Source organism: Paroedura picta, chromosome 3, assembly GCF_049243985.1.
Source record: "Paroedura picta isolate Pp20150507F chromosome 3, Ppicta_v3.0, whole genome shotgun sequence".
NCBI classification, from domain to species: Eukaryota; Metazoa; Chordata; class Lepidosauria; order Squamata; family Gekkonidae; genus Paroedura; species Paroedura picta.
In genome coordinates, this window is record NC_135371.1 from 83,795,105 (window position 1) to 83,811,751 (window position 16,647).

Here is a 16,647-nt window from a genome sequence, read left to right on the forward strand (position 1 = left end):
CAGCAGAAAAAAATTAACCCTGTAGGAGCCTTTCGCGGCTCCAAGCCGGCGCTCCCACGAGAGCTAGCAGAAAAAAAAAAAACCCTGTAGGAGCCTTTCGCAACTCCAAGCAGCAGAAAAAAATTAACCCTGTAGGAGCCTTTCGCAGCTCCAAGCCGGCGCGCCCACGAGAGGCAGCAGAAAAAAAAAACCCCTGGAGGAGCCTGTCGCCGCTTCAAGCCGGCGCCCTGGGAGCCCCGGCAGCCGCGCACAGCGCAGCTGCTGGGTGCTCCCTGCCCTCATGGCCCCAGAACACAATGGAGCCGCCGGGAAAGCCGCAGAAGAACAAAAAAATGCAGAGGAGCCACCGCAGCCCAGCGCACCACACCTGGTGCTCCTCGGCAAAAACTACGAGACGTCGAGGAGCCGCCGCCCGCCTCCTCTTTCAGGTAGCCTGTCCCTCGCTCTGTCCCTCGCCTGCCGCTCGCTCTGGTCCCCACCTGCTAGCGCCCATTGTCTTCTTCATACAATGGGCTTTTTTACTAGTATACAGTATATAATTTGCTTACTAAAGGTATAGCACTGAGACTAGCAAGGCTGACAGTAACAGTAGCAAGAGACACTATTAAGCACATAGAGAAGGAAAGCTACTGAAACAACAGCAGCAACACAAAGTAACACAGGGAGGCAATGGGAAAGTAGGTCTGCAAGGGCAGATTAATATACAACAGCAAGGTAATCATTTAGTAAATGCATTTATACAATTGATTATTTAAGATACATTTATACATGATTTGGTTGCATCATGTGATAATACAAATCACACAAGGATTAAGCTTACAAAGCGCTACCATTTGTGTAATTATCCTTGTGTGAATGGAACATTGCTAAGCTGTAGTTGAGCTCTGAACGAGTTTTGATGGATACACACTATTAATTCCTTACCTGCCCCCGAATGTAAGTTGTGAATTGGCAACTCTTCTTTTTAACTAGACATTAATAGACTTTATTATATTAACATCCTACCTTTCGTCTTTCATGGAACTCAGAGCAGCACACATATGGTACCTAGGAGGTCTTCCATACAGACCCCTAACTGCTTAATTTCAGCAAACTTGTCATATATTCCTACCGTGGAACCTTTCACTAATTGGCTAATCTTAAATGTAGTCTAAATTTTGAAATATTTAAAGTGGTTGTTGCCCAAATATTGGAGACTTAGAGAGAAAAATTCCTTGATTTCTTTAACAGCAAACACTTTAGCTTGGCACCAGCAGGATATTTAAAAGTGCAGATCATAGTAAAAATGAGAAATGAAAATAACATTTCAAGAGTCTTTCAGGTAATTATACTCTATGCATTGCATAAGCTCTGGTGAACCGGAAAGCTAAACCTTAACTTGCTGGTGCTTTCTTGAAAACTTCTGGAGCAAGTCATATTTCTCATGGATTTGTCTGTCTTTTTATACTTTTGTTTGTGTATTAGTACAGATTCTACACCGAATTGTGGGTTTTTTTAAAGACTGAAATGCTTCTTTAAAGATAAAGGAAAACAAATAATGAAGTAGTTTGTGCGGGTGGGGTCCTGTGGATATATTCTACTGACAGCAGCACTTTCCTCCAGTGCAAGGAACTTTCCACTGATGCTACAGCCTATTGCTACTGTTAGCAGAACTGCGGGATCCTGTCCTGTTTGTATGTATGTGGGACTGTGTTCTGATGTAGCATTAAAAACAGGGCCTCATTTTGAAATAATCACTCTTGACATTCTTTAAATACTGGTACAATATCTGCTTTCACTCCCCTTGCTTTACATTTTACATGAATCATGAATCACTAACTTCTGGGTTCCACTGGGAGGGATGTTGTATCATGTCTATTTTTCCAATCTTTCCATTGAAATTCTGTATTGGCCTTCTACATTTAGCACTTTCTATGGCTAACCTTCTTCTAATTCCCTGTGATGTTTTTTCTTCCTGGTGCCTCTCATGGCTAGAATTGTTGACCTGCCTCAGGTCTTTGAAGACTATGTTACCATCGGTTTGACATAAGCCTTCTTCCACGAGTGATTTCCTCCCTTTCCTTTGTCAACAGAAGAATGGTTTATTATTGCCAGCTTTGGCCTCCTGAGTGCCCTAACACTCTGCTACATGATCATCAAAGCCACAGCTAGCTTAAATGCTAATGAGTAAGTAAATGTTGAGGTATCTGTGTGCATATAAACACAAATTTGGGTTGGTGCATGTTTTAAAGAGAGCAATTTGAAGAAATAAGACCAAGAATATAAGAACTGGAAGGGAGCTTTGAAAACTGAATCCCAGTTTCTTTCACTGTTTGGCTAGTACCAACATTAACTGGCTACTTTTGTCTTAGGTAAACCCTTTCAGACAAATCAAGTGCATTGACATTTGAATTCATATTCTGAGCCACTTTTAAATCTCTTTCATAATTTTATTTTAACTAGGCTTATATTACAACTTAAAAAGAGCCTCTTGTGGTGCAGAGTGGTAAGGCAGCAGACATGCAGTCTGAAGCTCTGCCCATAAGGCTGGGAGTTCAATCCCAGCAGCCGGCTCAAGGCTGACTCAGCCTTCCATCCTTCCGAGGTCTGTAAAATGAGTACCCAGCTTGCTGGGGGTAAATGGTAATGACTGGGGAAGGCACTGGCAAACCACCCTGTATTGAGTCTGCCATGAAAACGCTAGAGGGCACCACCCCAAGGGTCAGACATGACCTGGTGCTTGCACGGGGGATACCTTTACCTTTATATTATAACCACAAATAGTGTGCATAGTAACAATGTATACAGGACAGATATAGAAAGACAGGTATTGGTTCAGATACTACATATAATGACAAATGGATGTTGTTTTTCCTCACAACAACAGAACAAATGATCAAGGAACAAAATTTATAAGGAGGATATAAGAGAAGTTATGCCAGAAATCAGTTAGGAAATACTGGAAGGTAAAACTCCAAATGTTACCTACATCCTGTAAGCAAGAATGCATAACAGTGCACCTTGGAGGCATTTAATATTAACCAGAATTTATGCACAGATATATGTGTAGAAGTAGGACATTTCTACATGATCAGTCAGCTGCAAAAGGGATGGATAAATTGCACTGGTGGGGCCTTCTTACATACAGATTTGTGTGCATGAGCCCTGGTTGCCACAGCACAGATGGAGACATGAATCCAAGGCTACCTTGCCACATGTAGGGTCATGGGTGAAACTGGGAAATAGTTTTGGGGATCTCTAGAAATTGCATTGAGTACCCAACTTGCTGGGGGGTAAACGGTAACGACTGGGGAAAGCACTGGCAAACCATCCCGTATTGAGTCTGCCATGAAAACGCTAGAGGGTGTCACCCCAAGGGTCAGACATGACCCGGTGCTTGCACAGGGGATACCTTTACTTTTAGAAATTGCAATGAGGTAGTTGAACCCCAGGATTCATAAGGAACTTTTCAATGGAACACATTTAGGAATACCTAGGGATATAATTTTAGGTAAAGGAACACAATGGATTTTCTGGTCCAATTTTAAATACATTTTCTTCAATTTAAATATCTGACACTATTTACTATCAGTTTCCACAATCATGTCTTGCTCCTTTTTGTTAAGAGCTCTTGCAGTACAGCATCTTGCTATCTGGCAAATTTTTCAGTATTCCTCCTGACAGTGAACTAGATGAATGTGTATTGCCATCTATTTTACAACCATTTTCACATTGTATTACTAAATAAGAATTTTAAAAGTAGAAGAGCATTCTGTATGTATTTTCTGAGAATGTTTCTTGCCCAAGAGGAATTTCGGGCTTGGAGAGATGGCCAGGAATCTCAGGCTACATTTGATCACTTCTTTAAAGACACAGAGTTCAGCTTATTTCTGGAATTGCCTCAGTGGTGAATATAGCAGTTCTATTTATTGGTTTTATAATAAAATGTGCAGGGTACTCCTCGCAACATGCCGACCCTTTGATTGGCCCTGAGGGGGAGGGTCCTCCCCCCAGGGACAATCAGAGGGCTGGCACACCACCAAAGGCACACCTACTTCCTTGTGGCTGCTGCAGCTTCGGAAAGCAGCCTGCCTTCTCTGCTGAGGTCCTGCCGCTGTGCTCCCAGCCCCTTTGTCTCTCCTGTACCCTAAAGAGCCTTCCTGCCTCCTCCACCCATCCCCTCACCACTACTGGGACTTGTAAGGGTCACCTGCCTCTTCTGCCCACCCCCTTATGCCCTGACCTCCACCATGCCAAACCTCCTCCACACTCTTCCAGCCTTTGTGTTGCCCTAAGAGTGCATAGGCCTTTGCTGCACCTATGGCTCTCCTTTCTAGGGCACCAGCTGGGAAGCTGCTCAACCCCAGCACTGATGTCATCCCTGCCCTTCATACCTGGAGTACTGCCACTGGGAATCCGCCTCCATTCTCCCCCCCCCCCCCCATGCACACGGCCTGCCAGCCCTCGGCTGCAGTTGGTGGGGACCCCCCTGTATACCCAGCCCCACCAATCCTCTTTGCGGGGGCTGCCTGCCTGTCTCCACATAGAGCAAACAGCAGTGGTCTTGTGCCATGGGGGATACTGACACCTCCCGGACGTGCGCAAACAAAGCTGCTGTGTGGCGACCTGGACTGCCGTCACCTCCCACTCAGCTCCAAACCTCCCGCACTGCGTATACATGAGGGCCCTCCAACTCCCAACCTCCTGTCCCTAGCATGCGTTTAGCAGGCCAGGGTGTGCCTCTGCGCTGCCGGCTTCCATGGTGGCCTGGAAGCCGCAGCCAGCCCCTCACCACCACTACCACCACACCATTGGGGCACAGGGAGAGGGTACTAGGGAGCCCCACACCCACTTGCATCTCTGGGGCAGCCCTCCCAAACTCCCCCTGCTTTCAAAGCATCCTTCCCTGCCACCACCTCTTCCCCACTCTCCCCCCTCCCTCCACCTTCCTATTGAGTGGGCGGCAGTATGGGGGCCCTCCTTCCTGCCCACTTTCAATGTGGGCTTAACGGCTAGTATTTCCATAAAAAGACAAGAGGAATTTAATTTACGACTTACTGTTGCTGATAAAAGCTGCTTTTTTAAAATAAGAATTTTTAGTACAGATTATAAGTAACATTGTGTGCATGAAATAATGATAGTACCTTAATACTCTGAAGAGCCTCTTGGGAAGGCATAGGTCAGTAGCTATGAAATAGCAGGTACTACTAAAGTTATAATAATTTGGGGAAAGAACTGCAGAATAATTAAATGTATATTGTAGTTTGTGTAACCAGGGAATCTTTCTCAGACCTATTTATCTAAAAATAAACATATTGCTTCTATCTGTAATGGTTGCACAGTTGACAGTACAGCTGGGCATTTGTAATTCGGAAGGCCTTTAGACCTTCCTTTAACCATGCTGGAACAGGATATAGAAGTTCCATGCATTTTCTTTTCTACAAGAATATTGCATCCAGTATGCAGGGCTTACCCTTCCTTGGATTTCCTGGGTGAAAGACAAACAAAGATGGGATAATGATGAGGAACAACAGCACTTATTTGAGGTGTGATAATGATGCAGAGCAACTAGAAGTGGGAGGGATCTCTGTGTTTTGTTCCTGCATAGCAAAGTAGCATCTGAAACTGCTCTGACTTAAACTTTTGCAAACTACAAATATTCTTCATTGAGTGTTGGGGCAGAGAGTACTGAAATTGATAATTAGTTTCTTATTTTTCACAACTCTCTTGCATACTTTTAACCCATAAAATGTCAGGTTTTTTTCTTTAATAAAGAAGTAGATTTAAATGTCCCCTCCCATTCACTGAAATAATTTTTATTGAGCAAAGTATTTGTTCAGTGTTTAGCTCTAACTGGGCAGCCATGCAATCCTAAATTCCCTTTCCTCCATCTAAACCAGGAAAAGGTATTTCAGATTTCCTTGATCATTATACTCCTGAATAAGATTCTGAATAAATTGGCTTAGGGTTGCTTTCTGATTGTATGCAGGTTCTTTGAACAGTAGTAATAAAATATTACTGATATTCTTTTCTTTTACTTCTCTGCAGGGCTGAGTGGTATTGAAGAAACACTTTGACAAATGCCTTGGAGAGCAAACTGCCTATTTCTATGCTTCATTCATTGATCATATAACACAAGCATATGTTTAGTACCTTCTATTTTCATAATTTGCTAATGCCAAAACTTTGTATTAAGGGAAAAATCAATAAAATTTTAGTTATAAAACTTTAGTCTGAGATTGAATTTTATTTTTATGCAAAACCTCAGTAGTGAGATCTTTTATTCCAATCAGCCTGTTCAAATTCAATACATGAATGTGGATGTGTTCTAGATTTCTTTTCTGTACGCTCCATTAACATGGCAGCTGTATAAACTAATAGCTCAATAATGACAGTAGTTCATAGATTAGCAATTGTAATATCAGGTATTTTCAGTGTCCTCTTTTATAGTTACGAACACAAAGTTAGCATGTTATATTGGACAGGGGTTGTTTGCTTATTTCTTAAATTTAAACAAGATCCAAGGTGAAATTTTGACTAAACCCCCCCCCCCCAAATAGTTGTTATTTTTAGAAGTATGCCATTTTTGTTTGATTTTGTGTTATGCTTTCACTTGAAATTTAATGTTGCATTTTTCAGAAGTATTTATGCTTAGATTAATTCATAATTTCATCATATGTTAAGTGATGTGTTAAATCGTAAGCATTGCAATGCTGATCAGAGTTCTAACTTTTAAGTCCCTTGAAACCAGTAACTGCACAATAGACTCACTTAATGTGGTAATTGTAAGTGGCTAAAGTATTTGTTCTGAATGCAGGGCTCCAGTCCAAGTAGTTCATTTTACATATAGATGAAAAATTAAGCTTTTAAAAAGCAAACCTTGACTAAACCTTACATATTGCATCACCCTTATCTACTACTTGTATGTATCTCAAAATATTCTTGAAGGGTTTCATGTCACTGCCTTAATTCTGGGGTGATAAAAGGGGGATACAAATATAAATAAAAATTAAAAATTGGGGGGCAACCAAGCACTGCACATGTGTGAACATTTTATTAGGAGGAGATGTGAACTGAATATAGAATTGCCCAGGGACACTGGATGACTATCTTATTTTTATTCTGTCCTTTCTGCAAGTAGCTCAATTTATTTGATTTATACTCTACACCCTCTTGCCACAGTGATCTCAGGGCACCTTACAACATTTAAACTACAATAAATGTGTTCCACATAATATATTTCTGGTAAGAGCTTGGAGGAGAGCTCTTCTGCCAGGGCTATGGTTGAGGCCAGTGCTGGTAGAAGATCAAATGGGGCTTCCCCCTAGAAGATATACTCCTACGCCGGTCCATCTATTGGCATGACTGGTTGTCACACTCTGCCCTAGCCACTCTACCTGTTAGTGGAGGCTGTTAAGATGGTTTGTTATTGTTGCCGCCATAAGGTTTTGTATTTCTGTAATTTTATGGGGTTTTTAACAGGAGTTTTAAATTGGAGATTGTATTATTGTACTGAATTTTGTATGTAATCTGGCACAAGCCAACATGTCTGAGAGTGGCAGGCAATAGATTGAACAACAACAATATTATTATTATTATTATTATTATTATTATTATTATTATTATTATACATTTAAGAGTAAAAATAATATAAAACAATTAAAGCATCAACTTAACAAACCATTCTGAAAGGATTAAAATAACTGGCCAGCTCCCTAGTCCATAATGCTATCCAAAGGCCACTTTAAACAGTGCAGCCTTGCATGCCATCAGGAATGCTAGAAGATCCCATAGGACCCAACCTTCCCTAGGCAGCTGGTTCCAGAGTGGGGGGCAGCCACTGAAAATGCCCTTGCCCTGGTGGTAGCCAGGCAGACAATTTGCAGGCCAGGGACCTGTAGAAAGCTCCACAATGATCTCAAGAGAGTACTATAGAAGATCCTGTCTTTCATTTTTTCATCTCAATACCCCTGCGAAGGTAATCTCTTGGCTAAATGAGAGATTGATCTCAGGTCTCCAAAGTCCCAGTTAACCACTTAAGCTACAGTACCACACAGTCTTTTAGAAATGTACTTGAATTTTTTTGCTTGTATATGTTAAAATGCTGTTTCTCAAAACCACATGCCAACTTAGTCTTTAAGAGTAAAACATTAACTTAAAACTTGTTAAAAATGTATTTTGGCCTTGTTAGTGAATATAGGGCTGTTGAGCTCTGGTTTTGAGCCAAAAGCTAATGTCCAATTTAATGAGATTCACTTTTGAATAAGCTGATCAAAGCTTGAAACTTTTGTGCGTTAATCCAATCAAAACATAGCCTCTGTTGAATTTAGTTCTGCCTTTAATTAAAATATGGCAGTTTGTATTTTCAGCTATCAAAAAGAAACCAGTATTCAAAGAGGATTTGTTTTTAAAGAAATATTGGAATATTGGAAATAAAGACGTGGGCTTTTTTTGAACTTGGGAAAGTGGCCAAAGTCTGTATTAAAATAACTGCTTAATTTGTATTTGTCAAGAAAGCAACATTTATAAGTAGAAAGGAAGTATATAAAATTTCTATAATATAATTGATAGTTTGAAATGCCCTGGTAAAATGTTGAGAGAAATGCTCCAAACGTTGCACTGACTTTGCTTCAAAAACTTGAAACATTACTTAAGGAAAAGAGAAGCTACAATAGGCAGTCATCTAAGCAATCCATACAACAGTCCTGCAAAGTAGGCCAGCATAACTTATTTCTCTGTTTGTAGTTGAACTAGACTTAGAGCTCATTGCAAGGCTAAATGCAACGGGCGCTAGCAGGGGGGAGGGGGAGCGCAGGTCCCCCCTCCCCTTGGTCCCCCCCGCCAGCCCACCCACCACAACCCCCGCGGCCCCACAAAGCCCTGCCGCAGCTCATCGGAGCTGCAGCAGGGCTGGGCAGAGTGGTGGCGGGAAGTCGTCCCCCCCCCCCCAGCCTTCCTGCCACTAGCCCCAGTGGCCCTGCAAAGCCCCATCGCAGCTTGTCCAAGCCTCGGTGGGACTTTGAAGGGCTAGGCAGAGTGGTGGAGGGAACTCACCCCCCTCCCTGCCAGCCCTCTCACCACCACCCCCTGAGTCCCTGCTAAGCCCCACTGTGGCTCGTCCAAGCCTCGGCAGGGCTTTGCGGGGCCAGACAGAGTGGTGGCAGGAACTCCCCTTGCTCTAGATTGCCCCTGGCCGCGTTGTTGGGGGTGGATTCTAGTGTTGCCTGATTGGCTCGCTGTCTGGAAATGAAGTCTGGACAGTCCCCACCCACCAGGGCCTTGCCCAAATATTTAACAGCTGAAAGCTGTTACAGATGATAGAGGCTGTGCAGTTGTGACTTGCTTACCCAGTGAATTCATGGCTGGACCTTGATTTGAACAAGGTGCTTCTACTTTTTACATGCCACCTTGTTTCTTGAAACAGCATGATCATATATAAGGACAGCTTCAGACATCAAGAATCATGGGGGGTCTTGAAGTGCATGTGAGTCCTGCAGTGAGATGTACAAATTTTGTTTTTGAGGGAATTCTGTACATTCTAGTTTGAAAGAATGAGTGAAAAGGAGGACAGATGCAGTAAGTTGGACAATCACTTTTTTCCCTACAAGTTGCAGTTTGCAAAACTATTTGATAATACAGGCCATTGTGTCCACAAAGAGGATATCTATTCTGTCCAAGGAAGGCAAAAAAAATCCATTTGGTTAACAAAACATCTATAAATGTGGCTGATTTCCAAGAGCATGTGTAAGATCCTGACTGTTCCATCCTTGTTCATGGTCATTGTGCATCACAATGATGGGCTTTGCATCTGCACAGAGTTTCAATTTTAAAAGCTTCTAGAGCTGGCATATAGGCCTAAACCTGCTCCCATTCAGAGGTATAGAAAACACTTCCATCTAAAGCCAAGCAAGATAAGGGCACTTGTTAGAGAGAAAGTTAGCAGGTGGTGTGAAAACACAGATGACCACTCAAAGGAACAAAGGTAGGCAGCCAGCAGAGTGATCATTTATAACTCTGAAGTTCCGAGGGAGCTTTTCCATTGCATTATGTCTCATGCCACAATCTCTGCTTATATAACGGGTCAATTTTCAACCTCTGAAGACACCAGCTGACTTCTGTAAAGAACTAGGACCAAGATGACTATGCTTAACTGCATGGAAACTGAAAAGCCAGAAGGATTCTCCATGGGAGTGGCATTCCATGCTGTCTTTCAGATGACCTCTCACAAGATTGTGAGATGGTTGGCCTAAAAGCTAGAAGACCACCTTATGTCAATCTCTGTTCTTCAAAAGATGGCTAGTTTCTATGCTTCCAGTGTTCAAACAGTTTTGGCATCCTCACATACAATATTTTCGGCAGAGAAAATAACTTCTAAATCTTCTCGTCGATCATTTTCTTACACTGTGAATTTAATGTCCTCTTGTAAGCTCTCATTCCAGTACTGTTTGAACCTATCTACAACATTCCTTTGGAAAAGCTAACATTTAAAGTATCTTTCTCATTTCCTATTACATTCGCCTAGAGCATCTCTGAATTGGGTCTCTCTCTGTACACACCAGAATTATGCACTTTAAATAAAGACAAGATTATGCCAAAGGCAGATCCAGCTTTTACATCTAAGCGTTAATTACTTTTTCCCCAGGTCTGAAGAAATAAAGCTTTTTTTTTTCTGCCAGAGCCTAACCATCAGGAAGAAAAGGTATGCCAGGCTTTGGCATTACAGTTTTTTGCGGAGTTGGATGCCTTGTTTGTCTCCTTTCATGTAGCTATCAAAAGAAAGAGGGCTTCTAAGACATCTCTAAATAGATACTTGAAGAAATGTATACGAGCATATGAGAAGCAGGACCATGAAGCATTAGAAAACAGAATGGGTCACAATATCACAAGTGCACCCTCTACAGTGTACTAACATATGGAGAGTGCAGTAAGAGTAACCTTGATTTTCCAAAGACTATGTGGTTCTTGAAAACTACAGCCAATTGTTTGCATCCAGAACCAATCAAGAAGCAAAGCCATCCTGGCAAAAATACCCTGCAGATGTTGAATGGACTTTTCACAGTATTCCAATATTCCATCCTCACAAAATCAACAGCTATAGAATGTGGCCTCTTCAGATTATCAGACATCTACACAGAAGATTCAATGACCACAGGTTGCTTACAGCTTTATAAAAATGGTGTGAACCTTGAATCAGGGTTGGAAGCAAGCTGGCAGTCAGTGAATGGCAAGAATAAATGTAATACTTTCCTGTCTTCACCTTGTGATAGGCAGATTAATTCTGCACTAGTTAACATTTATGGGCTATTTTTAAGGATAGAATAGTTTAAAGTAATTGATTGTTGACATTATAAAAGCATGTATGACGGTGGCAAGTTCTCTATCCAAAAAAGTGACCAAGCATCATCATCATACCACATAAAATGTGAAGAGTCCCTACGATGACATGTTGGCCATCTGATTGGCCCTCAGGGGCAAGGGTTCTCCCACTGAAGATCACCACCGAGGGCCAATTAGAGCCCAGCACATTCTCCCCTAGGCCTCAGATTGGCCCTCAGTGGAATGGTCCTCCCCCACCGATGGCCAATCAGAGCCTCTTCCCCACCCCCTCCTCCTCTGTGCCACCTCTACCACTGGCCACTAGGATGAGAGGCTGGCAGCAGGTAGGTTGCCCATCTACCCCCTCTGCTCCAGCTGCACCACCCTACTGGCTGCTTGGGGAAGCTTCTCTGCCTATAATCCTCTGCCAGTTTTGCTCCTGCCCGATCTCCTTGCTCCCAGGGGAAGGCCTCCTTTGTACACTCCCTGCCACCTGTCCCATCTCCCTTCCTGCTTGCCAGGGGAAAGTGCCGAAGCCTGCCTGAAAGTGCTCCCCACCCCCAACATCTTCCTGCCCTCCTTGATGCTGGGGTGCCATGGGCAATCCCACTTGGCTTCTGTGCCACCCACCTGGCTCTAGCTTGCCTCCTGCTTCCCACTGGGAGGCAGGGAACAGAAGCCGCCTGCATTCCACGGTGGCAGGCTGCTTCTCCCAGCAGTGCAGCCCACTGCCCGTGTGAACGCCCCAAGCATGCCCTTCCACCAGCAACCTGTGGTGGTCCCTCCCTCTCCCTGGCCTCCATCCCACTGGGAGTGCTGGGGGATGGGATCCTTGCCCCAGTGTGATTTTAAAATGGGCCTTTCTAGTAGAATTTCATAAAGCTTATGAAAAGACCTCCTGACTACCATCAACAATGTGGTATCTAGGAACAAAGGTAGAGTTTTGATATCTAGGAACAAAGGAGGAGGACTCCTGGGCAACATACCTAATCAAATGTGTGCTCCCTTCCAGAAAAAGCAGTCCCACCACACTTCAATTGCATAACTATGTCATGAGCAGCTGTGATTTTATCTGGATACATTTCCAGTTCTGGAAGGGAAAAATGCTTTTGTATCCCTTCCAAAGGGACTTTTGCACAGATTCTGTTTAAAACACTTGGTAGTACAGGGTATAAATATTTTGAAAATACAAATTTTGTGACCTTTAAGTGAGCTTTCTGGCATATATCACTAGGTATTGTAGTGCTGCAATTCTCAAAAAAATCAATATGTCAATTAGATGTAATTGAAGTACCTGTTATGTTCATAGGCTCATAGAAACAGAGTCGGAAGGGATCTCCAGATTCATCTAGTCCAACCCCCTGCAGAATGCAGGAAATTCACAACTACCTGCCCACCCACAGTGACCCCAATTCCATGCCCAGATGATGTCCTGCCCCAAAAACTCAGAATCCCTTGCTAGTCTGTCCTGGAGGAAATTTACCTCCTGGCCCCAAAGTGGTGATCAGCATTTCCCTGGGCTTGCAAGAAATGGCCACAAGAGCCAAGCATGGATATAATCCCTTCTGCCCAGCCACTTACAATATGCCTAAATTCACAGTATCAGCATTTCTGTGAGGTGGCTATCTAGCCTCTGCTTAAAAACTTCCAAAGAAGGAGAACCGCCACCTTCTGAGGAAGCCTGTTCCACTGAAGAATAGCTCTTTCTGTCAGGAACTTCTTCTGGATATTTAGCTGAAAATTCTTTTGGATTAATTTCATCCCTTTGGTTCTGGGGCAACAGAAAGCAACTCCACTCCACCCTTTATGTGAAGGCCCTTCGAGTTCTTGAAGATGTCTATCATATCACCTCTTAGTTGTCTTCTCTTCAGGATAAACAGACCAAGCTCTCTCAACCTCTCCTCATATGTCTTGTTGTTCAAATCCCTCACTATTATCATTGCCCTCCTCTGGACGCACTCCAGTTTGTCAGTATCATTCTTCAATTGTGGTACCCAAAAATAAACACAGTATTCTAAGTGAGGTCTAACCAGAGCAGAGTAAAGCAGTACCGTCTTCTCACACAATCTGGACTTCTTTTGATACAGCCCAAAATCCAATTTGCCTTTTTAGCTGATTCATGTTCAGTGTATGGTTTACTAAGACCCCCAGATTCTTTTTGTACATACTACTGCCAAGACAGGTCTCCCCCATCCTATAATGATACATTTTTTTCCTACCAAAATTCAGATCATTACATTTTTCAGTATTGCAATTCCTTTTAGCCCAGTTTTCCAGTCTGTCACTATCATCCTGTATCCTGATTCTGTCTTCTGTTGTGTTTGCTACCCCTCCCAGTTTAGTAATCTGCAAATTTAATAAGCACTCCCTCTAGTCCTTCATCCAAATGATGTATGAATATGTTGAACAACACAGGGCCCAGGACAGAACCCTGAGGTATTCCACTTGTCACTCCTCTCCAAGAGGATGACAAACCATTAACAAGCATCCATTGGGTGTGATCTATCAACCATTTATCAATCCACCTAACAGCAGTAGGATCTGTACCGCTTTTTACCAACTTTTCAACAAGAATATCATGTGGAACCTTATCAAAAGCTTTACTGAAATCAAGACAAACTATATCCAGACAAACTATATACAAACTATGATTCAGCAAGATAGTAAGTTTCTCAAGTTACTTTCTCAAGTGACATGACTTGTTCTTGAGAAAACTGTGCTGACTCTTAGTAATAATAGCCATCTGCTCAAGGACTGACCGTATGATAATTGGTTCTAAAATTTTGCCAGCTATAGACATCAAGCTGACAGGTCAGTAGTTACCCAGGTCCTCCTTTTTTTCCCTCTTGAAGATGGGGACATGTACCTTGCAAAAACCAATCTGTCAGCAGCAATCATGTGGAAGGCAACCAGTAACTGGTCAGTAGGGATATCAGGGGCTCTGGCATGTGGGGTATCTGTTCATTCTCAGTTATGACACTGCGTTCTTGCAATCTTTATGACACCTGCCCATTAGTTCTTGCTGGATTTCAACTGTCTTGTTCATTACATCTTTACAGCCTCCATGTAGACATTACAAGGCAGTTATCAAGCTAAAAGGTTTTAAGGGGCAAAGATCAATATGGTACTCAAAACCATTTTTTTAATATAGGTTTATCTCCTTCTAAGGCAAATGACATCTTGGCTGGGTGATGCCTACCACTCAGCCAGGGAGACAGGAACAAATCTTCCTCTTCCTGTCTCTGTGTGAGAGTTGCCCTGAGCTTTGTTCTTTTCCTGATTCTACAGGGAGAGCAGCTAAATAAGTAGCTTACTATCTTCTGCATATCTGTATTTCTAAAAAATGTCTTGGTTCTTCTTTCCTTTTTGCCTTACATCTTCTCCACCAATTCTGCAGTTTCCTCCTGCCTTTTCTATACTTTTTCCCCCCCTGTGCCTCACTTCTTACTAAATATAGGCTTGGTGAAGAGAGTGAAGGGCTCCTTTATTGCAGCAACCACTTTCTCTGCCCCAACTAATACTACCAGTATTCAGCCACTTGGGTATAGAGCCAGTTTGGTGTAGTGGTTAGGAGCGCGGACTTCTAATCTGGCATGCTGGGTTCGATTCTGCGCTCCCCCACATGCAGCCAGCTGGGTGACCTTGGGCTTGCCACGGCACTGATAAAGCTGTTCTGACCGAGCAGTGATATCGGGGCTCTCTCAGCCTCACCCACCCCACAGGGTGTCTGTTGTGGGGAGAGGAATGGGAAGGTGACTGTAAGTCACTTTGAGCCTCCTTCGAGTAGGGAAAAGTGGCATATAAGAACCAACTCTTCTTCTTCTTCTTCTATACCCAAGACTATCAACTAAAGCACTGACTACTAGATTTAAAACAACCCCCTGTGATGTGGATTAAACTTCAGGGACTGAGAATAGTTACTGGCCAGACAAAATAATACTTCCCTAGACTAGGCACATCTCAAGAGGTTCCCTCTGCCTGAATTATTTGATAAACAAAGGAAAGAAGAGTTGTTTGTTTGTTTGTTTGGGATTCTTAGGTTGCCCCTCTCAAAAAATGGTCTTGGGTGGCTTACATCAGGGTATAAAACATGTCAAATACAGATTCAAAAAAACAAGCTTTAGGCTAAAACAGTTATTAAAAGTCTTACTGTAATTACTTGGTCCCATAAACCAGCCAAAAAGCCAGGGGTGCCAACTATAAAGACCTACTGCATGCCCTCGCACAAGATAGGGGACTCACAACTGGACGGGCACCCCAGATGTTGGGTAGGGGGTCCATTTAGATGTTAGAGGTACAACCCTGGATCTCAACCAATTGCCTGGTAGAAGAGCACTGTCATGCAGGCCCTCTTCCAATTTCCAACATTTATCACAAAAACAACATATTCTTTAATTATGCTAAGCATATTTTACAGGTTGCTTTAGTTGATGCCTCTGTAGCTGCAATATAGATGTCTAACTTGAATGAAGTGGACAAGAAGTAGGCAGAGTTCCTGTTTCCTGGTTGATAGTTCAGGGGACAACATACTAATGCTTAAGGCATGCTGTGCTTTATTTTAATACTCACTCCATTGAGACTATTTTCATTCTAACATCAGAACCAGTTTTCTGTTGATCTATGTACCAAGTCCTCCTGTTAATGTCTAGTTTAAAGGCTGTCACAGTGACACAGCAACCTGGTTCCACCACTTTGCCTTTCATAGCCTGTTGTCAGTCTATTTTGCTAAGATTATCACCCCCTTTTGGGCTACTACTGCTGTTATTTAATTTTTTTGGCTTTTTACATATTTATGTGTGACACCATAGTAAAATGTTTATGTTTACTTTTCAGAGCATGCCCACACTTGTTGTTATTTATCTCTGAAGCAGACCTAATATGCACCATGCTCATGTTCTCACTACTGCATTTCTCAGTACTGTGGTCAGGCATTTCCCAGTGACTCCTGACATCCAGGAAATTACTTTGACATGCTAGTACTTTCACCTAAAACATTAGTTATGCTTTATTTTATTTATTTCAGTGCAAACACTCAACATAGTCATGGAATACATTGCAATTATGCTTTCAATTTCTATGGAGACCCACTCCCTAATACTCTGATGAGGTTTGGGCTATTTTGCCTTGCTTCACAATGACCATTTACGCCCTGGGAACTTCACTGCCCCAGCTCCCATGCAGGAGCACAAATTGGGGGTGGATGAGGTACACCAGGCCAAATGCTCCCCCATGTGGGTGCAGGAAGAGGTGGGGCAACCTGCCATGACTAAAACTCCAGCCTGCAGACCAGCATGAAACCTCCAGTGAGTAAATGGTCATTGAGACATCTCAGGCCCTGTCCTTTTTGTGTCT

At 42.8% G+C, this 16,647-nt stretch overlaps 1 protein-coding gene across 3 annotated transcripts in view; it reads left to right on the forward strand.

Annotated features, from left to right (window-relative positions):
* The window catches only part of RNF130 (ring finger protein 130), a 127,914-nt gene that overhangs the window by 97,127 nt on the left and 14,140 nt on the right, over positions 1-16,647 (forward strand). Inside the window, exons 8-9 of one of the 3 annotated variants that reach the window (XM_077326607.1) lie at positions 2,073-2,166; positions 6,028-6,210. The exons of 1 other annotated variant lie outside the window; for it this stretch is intronic. In XM_077326607.1, coding sequence (XP_077182722.1) covers positions 2,073-2,166; positions 6,028-6,043 — 110 coding nt within the window. In that variant the 3' untranslated portion in view covers positions 6,044-6,210. Of the gene's footprint in view, positions 1-1,974; positions 2,167-6,027; positions 6,211-16,647 lie in introns of those variants that run through there. One more of the 3 variants, XM_077326610.1, reaches the window with a different exon arrangement.